Below are 10,996 nucleotides of genomic sequence, written 5' to 3' on the forward strand. Positions count from 1 at the left end.
ACTCATTCACAGAAAACAATATATTGATTTAAATTTTCTAAGACACTTTTTTGTGTAGAAAAGGCATATGCGAGTAGGCGTGAATGATCATGAATAATGCTGTGATTCACACCCGAGAAGACAAAGGCCTGCATAATGAGCTGCATAATGAGCCTTTCAGTCAGGTGTGTGACTGAGAGGGAATTGCTACAAGAAAGAATGTAAGGAAAAAATACATTTATATATTTTTTGTTTGTAGTTTATTTAGAATACATATAACTATCACATAAAATAACTCATGGGAGTGTGTGCATCACATGGTCTTAGCTGTGGTCCAGGCTCTTGTGCGGGCAGGAATCTCAGAGCCTGTGGAACATGTCAACTTTAGTCTCTGGTTTCCATGACCAAGTGGGCTGCTTTGCTTTGGCTCTCTTTGCAACAGGTTATTTTACACTGTTATTCTCACATCAGAAATAAAAAAGTAAGCATGCTGATGACCGAGTATAGAACATTCAACATATTAACATTATAAATCACATTACTTTTATATCGTTGCTGTCTATTTTATAGAACATAAAAAAAACTTCCTGGCGTTGTGAGACATATATGCAGTCAACGAATCTTCATAATGTTTCACTTGATTATACATTTAATCAGGAATCATGGTTTGGAAAAAGTAACTAGTAAAATATGTACAAGTTATGTCACAGTAACACAATAACAACTAATGCAAGTAGGCTAATAAAAAAAGACTTACTATATCCTCCACTGAATATCACGCCGGCGCGTTCTTCTGAGGAAAATCCAAAGCTTATTCCTCTCAGCGCCTCTTTCGGTCTTATTTCTCTCAGCGCGTCTTCTTCCAGAAGCAAAGTAGCTGAGATGAACTTGAGGAAAAGTCTGGCTGCTTTGTTTGCTGTGATGTGGGCGTTTACATGTGTGCGTCTCACGTGGACTATTGTAATATCAAAAGCGCGATCGGCGCATGGACGTGGTCACATTAGCGATAATGAGGGCGACGGCCAAGACTTGATATCGTGTTGGTTTCATACTGATTACTTTGTCACATAATATTTGTTTTCATCAATGCTTGCTTTGTTTAAAAGTATACATGTTAAGCTTTCTATAGATATATCTCTCATGTGTGTGTGTCAAATATTCGCAGAGTTTCAGTTCATTTTAGTGACGCGTTTCAAACAGATATGCGCGGAGAATGAGACGGCTAAAAGCACACCCTGTTTATTTTCTTTATTTTGCAAAAGCACAATATTTTGTTGATATTGTGAGTGTACACAAAGAAAAGTAGACCCTTTACAGATTTAAATGCTGTATGACTCTCATATGTACGGTCAAGTATGAAGGAGCATTTTAAGTTATTTTCGCTGTCATCATTCAAATCTGCAAGTGGTGCCGCCAGCGCCACCGTCGACCCCAGGAGATTAATCCTCTCAGCAGTCCAGACTGACCTTTATTCTTATACTTTATGTAAACATACATACCACAGAAGAGGATAACAACCACACAGAGGATAACAACCAACCGGGAGGGGGGGTGGGCGCTCTGGAGGCCTCTCAGGACAGGCTTCCACTGGATGGCAGGTCTCCAGATCGGCACCCGTTCAGCACCCGATCCATGGCAGATCAGACAGTTCAGGATGCCATGGCGGAACAGGGAGCTCGGGGAGCCATGGCGGAGCAGACAGTTCAGGTCGCCATGGCAGATCAGACAGTTCAGGACGCCATGGCGGAGAAGGGAGTTCAGGAGGCCATGGCGGAGTAGGGAGTTCGAGGAGCCTGGCCTCGGCACTCGGGCCAGCCTCCACGGACGGACCCCTACTACCCCCCAAAAAAAAAATCCTTGCGGAGAATGTCGGTTTCAGAGGCCCTCCGTAGGCCTAACTTGGGAACTGTGGCCATCCCTGGGCTTAACTTGGGGACTGGAGCACTCCTTCTGCTGGACGTGGGAACTGGAGCCCTCCTTGGGCAGGAAGTGGGGACTGGAGCCCTCCTTGGGCTGGACATGGGAACTGGAGCCCTTTCTGTGCTAGGCTCGGGGACTGGAACCCTCTCTGGGCTAAACTCGGGGACTGGAGCCCTCGCTGGGCTAAACTCGGGGACTGGAGCCCTCGCTGGGCTAAACTCAGGGACTGGAGCCCTCGCTGGGCTAAACTCAGGATCAGGAGCAACAACACATGACATATCACACCGTTTCATTATTTATTTAGCAAAAATAAATCCAATATGGAAAAGCCATGTGTGACAAACTAAGGACACCCTTTGATTTAATAGCTTGTAGATCCACTTTAAGCAGCAATAACTTAAAGTATGACTTTATCAGTCTCTCACATCGTTCTGGAGGAATTATGTCCCACTCTTCTTTACAATGTTGCTCCAGACACTTTATACCTTTATCACCACAACCTCTACATACTTAACACTCCGATAGTACTTCTAGTAGTACACATTTTTTAATTTAATATTCATAATATTTATACTACTAGTCTGCTGACTTACTGTAAAGCACGCCACTTTTCTATACCACTGCCTTGATCCTGTTAATAACAGCTCCATCTAACTCACTATCTCAGCCTTATCACAAGCATTGCCAAGTGCACCCAATGTACTGTAAGCTGTGCAACTGACAAATAAATAACCTTTGACTCGTGAAGGAAAAATGTCAAAAAAAAAAAAAACCGAGCTCTGACTAGGAAGCAGAATCTAAACAAATCTATCAAATGAAAATCAAATCAAATCAACCCAGCAACAGAAATCTATTCATTTGATCAAATTCATTTAACAGGCTTCCTCCAATTAAAACATTTCTAAGTTTGAAACTGAACTAAACCCAAAGCAGAACATAATTGAGGATGTTGTGAACTTACATGACAAAAAAGTGATTTAAGTATTTTCCAAACGCATACCATTTACTGTAAGAGCCCACTCACACAAAAAAAAAAACACTTCTGCATTAACTTACTGAATTATCCTGCCAGGTAAATGCCTTGTTTATTGAAAATTATTTAATAATTATGTTATTATAAAAAGTATACTTTAGCATTGCACAATTCCAGAAGCAACCATACCTTGAATTAAGGAGTCTATTTGTAATAGAGCTGTAATCGGGCCTTAAAAGTTAAGGCTGATTTACACTTCTGCGTCGAACTTACGCCGTAGCTTACACATAGACGCACACCCATATGCCGTAGCCTGACGGGCACCTCTCCAAAAATCTAACAGCGCATCAATTCTACGCAGATCGCAAGCGCTGTGATTGGTCTGCAAGAACCCCTCCCTCCATATGTACTTGAGTTTTGTGTGTGTTTATGTGCACTTCAATATATTTTAATGTTACACCTTCTTACATAAAATAAAACAAAGTGTCTTATCATTTATGATACTACATAGCCTTTATACATCAGTAGTTGTCCGCAACAAACAATGTTGATCTGCCGTGGTACAAGTCCTTGTGCACATTGAAAGAATGCCATCATCTCCTGTTCAGTTGTTGTCTCCTTTTTGTAGTTTTAAATAATGATTTAATGATTTGATATTTATTTTATAATGCTTCTCCGACAAGCCGCTTCTTCTTCGGCTTTTGCCGTGATACTGCGGGTTACACCAGCAACATGTCCGGGGACACTGCTGACTAGCGGTTTGCATGTGTACTGCACGTTGACGCAGACAATGACGCAGAAGTATAAATGAAAACTGACGCATAGCCTACGGCGTAGGTCCGACGCAGAAGTATAAATCAGCCTTTAGGCCCGACAGGGTCCGAGCCCGACAAGTACATTTTGATTGACAGCTTTTTAAAAGCCTGAACCCGTTTACAGCCCGACATTATTCAAATGTGCGCATGCACACAGCTCTTTTGCCTTTTCTCAAGAATGAGTAATTTATACATGTTTTAACATAATTTATTCATGACTAATGTAGGCTATAGGCCACTTGGAAGTTGGAACAAAGAAATAAAATAAGTCCTCTGTAACATCGTAACATCTCAGCACTCTAAATAGGCCTAGGCATACACTTAGCCTATAAATAGGCCAACGCGCCAATAAAAATGAGTCTTTCTTAACAAATTAAATTAAGATAAATTCTAAATTAAGATGGGTATTTGGCAATTACGAAATTAAGATAAAGGCTCCGCGGGATTTTGAAATTTAATAAAATAATAATGCCAACATTAGCCTATATACTCTGTCTACATTATGCATTTAAGACTCAATTAATATAGTTATAATTTGAAAAACCTTTACTCACCAAGGTTAGGCTACATGTTTGTGTGGAGGACAATTATTGAATCCACTGTAGATGGCTTCAGCGCGGTCCTGCGCTCACTGATGGTGTGTCCAGCAGCACTGAACACCCTTTCACTGCTGCTGCTACTGGCCAGGATGCATAGTACTGATCTGACTAATTTTGCAAGTTTTGGGTAGGATGGTTTGTTGATCTTCCACCAGCCAAGAACATTAATTTAATTTTCCATGACAGCCATTTCAATGTAGCGAGTGACCTTGTCATCTTTCCAGTCAGCTTGCTGTACATTTTCCTCCTCAGCATCCATTTTCGCATCTTTCTCGCGCTAATCGAAACGCATCACATGACCGCTCATTTACCGCACAAGCTGGAGCTCAAGCCCGAGCCCGTGTAAAATGATATAAATTAAAAGATCAAAGATCTTCAGCTCTAATTTGTAATCATTGTTGTGAAGTAATGAGCCTACCCCTCAGTTTTCTGCAGTTATAATCAGTGCATCAGGTCAAAAAATTATAGATGATTCTGTAACTGCAGATATTTTGCGGTCCCATTAGTGGCAAAAATGGGAAAATAATTACTTATTTTCTGTGTTTATGATGATGTTACTGTCTTATGAAATACATCTGCATGTCGTATTGTATAATTTGATATGTGTTTAAATGTTTGCTTTGTTTGCAAACACATCAGTTATAACATACTTACAGTTGGACAAATCAGAATGATTTTCTGACTATTTTCCACTGTAGAATAATCGTACACTCATACAAAAGTATGAACTGAACATTGCATATACACCAGGCAAGCACATGCATATTGCTGATATGCTATCCCGTGCTACCGTCAGTAGTGAGGGTAATGATGGCGGAGACCTCTATGATGAAAAAGTTGTGCATGGCTTGGAGGCCACGGATGCACTGAGTCCACACACACTTCAACAATTGAAAGAGGCCACTGCAGCAGACCAAGTGTTGCAAGATCTGTGTGAAAAGGTAGAGACTGGCTGGCCACAGAAAAGACGCAGTGTGAACAGCAATCTACATAGCTTGGGAAATGTAATATTCGGTGAGGGCTTTATGAAAGAACTTTGGCAAACTAACTACACACAACACAACTGGTTTCATGCCATTAAACTGCTTTAGAAATCTCCATTTTTCTGTCCTGCTCTCATTATGAAACTCATTCTGCTTCAGAAATGTATTTTACTCTCTAGCGGATGTTGAGCCATTTTACAAATACAGGGGACAAGCTGAAGCGACAAAGGCATCTTTCAAATGATTTTTTCAGGAAAATTGTTTTAATTTCTTTAAAGGGTTTTTACCATCTAGACAACTAAAAATAACTAAAAATGTTTTTCATTTATTTAATGTGATTACAAATACACCTTTTATTTATGCTACTCAAGAAGTTCCAGTTTTATCTGAAGACAGCTTTATAAAAATCATCTAGAAATACGAATCTATGTTCAGATTCTTGCAGATCTCATGAAAAAAGTGAAAGTGAAACTAAACACAGTATAAAATACCCTTCCAAAGAAATCCTGAAATCCTGTAATCATAACCACCTTTAACCACACAGCAAGTGCACAATATTAGTCTTCTTGTATATCAACAAAAGGTTAATAGTACTCCTGTATGTTTCATTTAAAAAATAATGCAGATTGATAAATGAAGAATGTCTGAAAAGCAAAACAAAATAGAAGGAAAAGAAACCAGCATAGCAGTCATGCCAGACGGTCATTGTTCTCCATAAATAACCTGTCGGTGAAGAAACGCACCATCACACCACACCTGAAATACAAAGAAACCTGTCTACACAACTAATCGACTGTATCACACAATTTTGGTACTGCAAATATGTAAATAATTACTGGCACGCACTTCCTGATCTTTCAAATCACATGACAAACTGAACAAGTGATATTATGTCTACTGGAAATCCCAAAGCATGAAACGCCATCTTCTCATACTAATATAATGAAACTCCCTTGAGACGCTTCACAGATGACTCTAGAAGAGCTTTGCTGTAACTCCTCAACAATATGGCCTTGAATGATGTAAGTATTACAAATAAATGCTTTCTCAGAGAAAATGTCTGAATAAAACATAACATAATTTGAGAATACACTTTTAAAACAAGCAAAACATGTTTCTTTATGTAAAATAAAGTCTACTGTTGTAATTGTCTTAACTATCTTGTTAATTAATCATTTTGTCTGCTTACGCTTGTCAGTTAAGCAGAAGTTTAATTACGTGTGATTTTTTTTGTAAACCACAGACAGACCTGCTGCAGTGAGAAAAATATCAAGACTGAACTTCCAGAGTTTTGAAAATGGAAGCATCAGGAATACTTCTGTCATCACGACTGCTTTCCCTGCTGAAGAACAGACACTGGGCAAAAGATGATGTTGTTAAGTTGTTTAAAGCCCTCGTGAAAGAATTTAATGGCAGAAATGAAGATTTTCACACATGGATGATGAGAATCCTTCATCAAGTGGAGATTCACAAAATAAGTGTGTCTGATTTGACATTGAATGAAAAAAAGATTGTGGATAACGTTGAGAAAAAAATTAAAAACATTGTCAAAAACACTGATGAGAAAACACTGGATGAGATTGTGGAGGAAATTCATAAACAAGCCGTTATTGATGAAGAAATGATGGCACAAGTGAAAGATATAGTGTCTTCTGTGTCAGAATGTCTATCAGCTTCCACAGCACCACATCTACAAGGAATAAAGGAAAGTTTGTTTAAACTCTGCAAATCTGCAGAAAAGACAATTGGAAATAAACCTCGAGTGACTCAGATGGTGAGCTGGTGCATTCTGGTTCTTTCTAAATCAAGTCGGCTGGTTCAGGTTGGAACAGGAGAAGGAAAGTCGTGTATCGTGGCAATGTTTGCAGCATATCAGGCCATGATGGGAATCACCCCTGATATCATCTCCAGTTCTCCTGTACTTGCTGAAAGAGACGCTAAAGAATGGTCTGCCTTTTATAAGAGACTGAATATCACTGTTGATGCCAACATCGACAAATCAGAAACTGAGCTGAAGAAGTGCTATGACAGTCAGGTGGTCTATGGTACGACTCTCAGTTTTGCAGCTGATTGGCTGAGAAAGCGTGTTCATATACAAGACTTGAAACCTATGAGAGACTTTCAGTGTGTTATAGTGGATGAGGTGGACTCATTAATGCTAGACAAAGGTCTTGAAGTGGTTTATTTGAGCACTGAGATTCCACTAATGGAATCTCTCAATGGAATATTGGCAAAGATCTGGTTTGACGTCAACCAGCTGAAGCGTTTAGACACAAGAAAGATTTTAGGTCCCATTCAGCTCCTCTCTCAGCTTCTGTCTGAAATTATAGCTGATAATAAAAGCATTGATCAACACAGTATTGTGCAGCTGGCTGTGAAATCAGGAATTAAGCCTATAAAAACCTCTAAGCAAATGCAAGAAAACATGACAAATATTCTAGAACAGCTTGATAATGCAAGTGTTGTGCAAATGGTGGCATTTTTAACCATGTTTGTGGGAAAATTTCCTGAGCATTTCTTTAAAATGTACCAGGAAGCACCTGATGGGACTTTACAGAAACTGAATGAATTCAGTTGCACAGGTACAAATAAGAAACAAGAAATATCTGTTCTTCTCCTGGGAAATGGACAATGTCGTTTAGTGTACTCTGAGGAGGACTCTCTAGTTAAATCATTGGGTAAAATGATTAAAAAGCATTATCAGTCTGAGGCAATAAAGGAACCAAATGAATTTTGTATCCCAGACCTTCAAGATCTCATCAATGGGAAAGTACAAACTTGGATTGAAAATGCTCTGCTAGCTACAAAAAGGATTATCGGCCATGAATATGTCCTTCATGGAGATGGAGTTGCTCCTGTTGATTACGAATGCACTGGTGTCGTGCAGAACAACATGAGATGGGAGGAAGGACTTCAGCAGTTCCTGGAGATGAAACACCAAACTAAACTCTCCAACATGAGTCTAATCACAAACTTCATGTCTAATTTTGGTTTATTTAAGAAATACAAAAATATCTATGGGATCACAGGAACTTTGGGTGACCAAACAGAGCTTGACATGCTGAAGAAACTCTACAATGGCATTGAGACGTGTAAGATCCCTTTATTTAGACACAGGAAACTTTATGAGTTGGAGGGTTTGGTGATAGCTGAAGAAGACGAGTGGATCAGGACCGTCTGTAATGTTGTTCAGGATCAAGTGACCTCTAGAGTATATCGAGGTCCACGAGCAGCTCTCGTCATCTGTGAAACCATCAAATGTGCAGTAAACTTTCACAAGACCCTTGGAAATACCATTTCAAAAGAAAAACTAAAACTCTATGTGAATAACAACATGGACAACTCTAAAATATTATATAATAAAGTCCAAGCGGGGGACATCATCATTGCAACTAATCTAGCAGGTCGAGGTACAGACCTAAAGGTCAGTGAAAGTGTAAATGAGGAAGGAGGTCTGTTTGTGGTGCAGACCTTCTTACCCCTGAACGTCCGTGTAGAACAGCAAGCATTTGGACGAACGGCTCGTCAAGGGAGTCCAGGATCTGCTCAACTCATCATGTGCGCCAAACATTTCTCTGACTCTGTGAAAAGGGTGATGGCATCTTCCACTAACTTACTTGACCCTCTGTGTTGTTTAATAAAGGAGATGTCACATTGTTTCACAGAAGAACTATTTGCTGAAGCAGTTAATCGCTACCTGGAAAATCACAGCTCACCTAATCATGAGGCGATGATCTCTGCCCTAACATCTGTCTTAACCATGAATTCAAATCCATTTCAGGAAAGTAATCTGCAAAAGGCAAAAGTCGCCAGAAACACTAAGGTTGAGATTAGACTCTCTGGGTTTCTTAAAGACATTAAACAAATCATAAAAAAGGAAGAGCTTTTTTCTGTCTACCTTGATGTCTTGGACAACATTTACAAAGACATCTATGTCTTTCTTTCCAACAAGCTTGATGTAACAGTGTCCTCTCTTAATGAGTGCTGGGGTTTGTGGCTCCTGGTGCACTTTAGTGAGGAAAAGGACATTAAGATGATGAAACAACAGCTGAAGGTGGCCTTGTTGAGTGCAAACCTGAAGCTTTTAACTAAACAGTCTCCATCCTCCATGGTCTACTATTACATAAGATCTGGAAACAATCTCCGTGAGAAGGGATGCCTTACTGAGAGCATTGAGATGTACACCAAAGCTCTGGAAAATGATGCATCTGGAGAGATTATTCCTCTCTATAATCGTGCACTGACCACTATTAAGAAGAAAGACACTGGTTATATTGCTCAAGCATTGGCTGATCTAGAAAAGGCTGATAAGGCAATAGACTCATACAAGTCTCATCTGGCACAGATTCTAAGATATGCAGAATTATCAAGCCAGGAGCAGAAAGTTGAAGTTAATACTTTGCTCACCACACAGTTTCAAGTGAAGTGTATGGTTTTAGAACATCTCAGGATGAACATTCAAGACGCTGTAGTGAAGTTAAAGAGAGCCGAAAGCAGAGGAGGAAATGTAAATCTGACTGAAAAACTTACAGTTTTTCTTGCAGAACACTTTATTCTTGGTTCTCCAAGACTTCTGAAAGAGCTGCCAATGGAATATGAATATGTCAAGTCACTGGGTCTTGACACCATTTTCTCTTTGGACACCATATTTTCATTCAGTGGATTTTTGTCAAAGATGATAAAAGAGTTTTAAAATATGACACTACTTTCAGATATCTAAACAAACAAGAAATGCTGTCAGTCCTTAGTGGTCAAATTTACATTAGCAACAAAGTGCATCATATCTTTAATGTGGATATATCTATTGCACAGTACAAATAAATAAATATATCTATATATAAGTTTTAACATTAGTTCTTCATGCAGACACATATTTCATACTCAAAATGTCCTTCTAAAAATTATCATTTAAAGTTAAAATTGCACTTGATGAAAGATGTTATGAATGCTGCCTGAACAAAAAAGTATGTTCTTTAAATATTGTACTATTCCATGTTTGGGGTTAAAAACAGAAACATATTTTGTTGTGAAATTATGTACATAATTTTATGACGTTCTGAATGTTTGTGATTTTGTTAAATACACTGGTGTTTAAGGAATTCTGCAATAGTAATTATTTCAATTAAAATCTTGAGATTGACATCCCGTGGTAACTAGGATTTACACAAGCTTCAGTCTGGATCCAGAACACCTGAGAAGAGATGATGCAACCCCTCAGAGGACCTCAGATGATGCCAACCCTGAAACAACTTACAGAACTACCACATTTTGCTATAAGTTTGATTGCATCATATAATAATTGCTGTTAATAGTGTTCATCGTCTGTTTGATTACGTCTTAAATTGATTTTTCCGTACATTTCTGCCATATGTACATTAACTGACAGTCACCACTGATAAGCTACTACTAAATATTGTAGAAACTTAATTTGCTGTAAAGTTGCTTTGCAATGATTTATATTGTGTAAAGCGCTATACAAATAAACTTAAATTTGAATTGAATTGAAAATAAATCTTGAAGACAGGTTTTATTCATATAGGTACACTTTGTGTAGGTAACTATAAAGTTCACTCTATTCTTCTCCTAGTTTAACAGTGACTTACTTTCTTATATTTTGGGAGAAATGGGTAATTATATATCAACTGGCAACCCGCGGACCCAATCCGGCCCGCCAATCATCTTCATCCGGCCTGAGGGAAGAGTATGTGCAGGTCACACATACACCTT

The 10,996-nt window shown here is 38.9% G+C and overlaps 1 protein-coding gene across 1 annotated transcript; it reads left to right on the top strand.

The window, feature by feature from the left end:
• Window positions 1-6,566: 6,566 nt before the first annotated feature.
• LOC107574782 (protein translocase subunit SecA-like) lies at window positions 6,567-9,962 on the top strand. Its single transcript, XM_016261222.1, has one exon. The coding sequence runs from the start codon at window positions 6,567-6,569 to the stop codon at window positions 9,960-9,962; it is 3,396 nt and encodes a 1,131-aa protein (XP_016116708.1).
• The last annotated feature ends 1,034 nt before the right edge of the window (window positions 9,963-10,996 follow it).

This window comes from Sinocyclocheilus grahami, unplaced genomic scaffold (assembly GCF_001515645.1).
Source record: "Sinocyclocheilus grahami isolate Dianchi unplaced genomic scaffold, SAMN03320097.WGS_v1.1 scaffold2337.1, whole genome shotgun sequence".
Taxonomy (NCBI): Eukaryota; Metazoa; Chordata; class Actinopteri; order Cypriniformes; family Cyprinidae; genus Sinocyclocheilus; species Sinocyclocheilus grahami.

Coding starts and splice junctions, on each gene's coding strand:
- LOC107574782 (XM_016261222.1), top strand. CDS start 6,567: ATGGAAGCATCAGGAATACTTCTGTCATCACGACTGCTTTCCCTGCTG.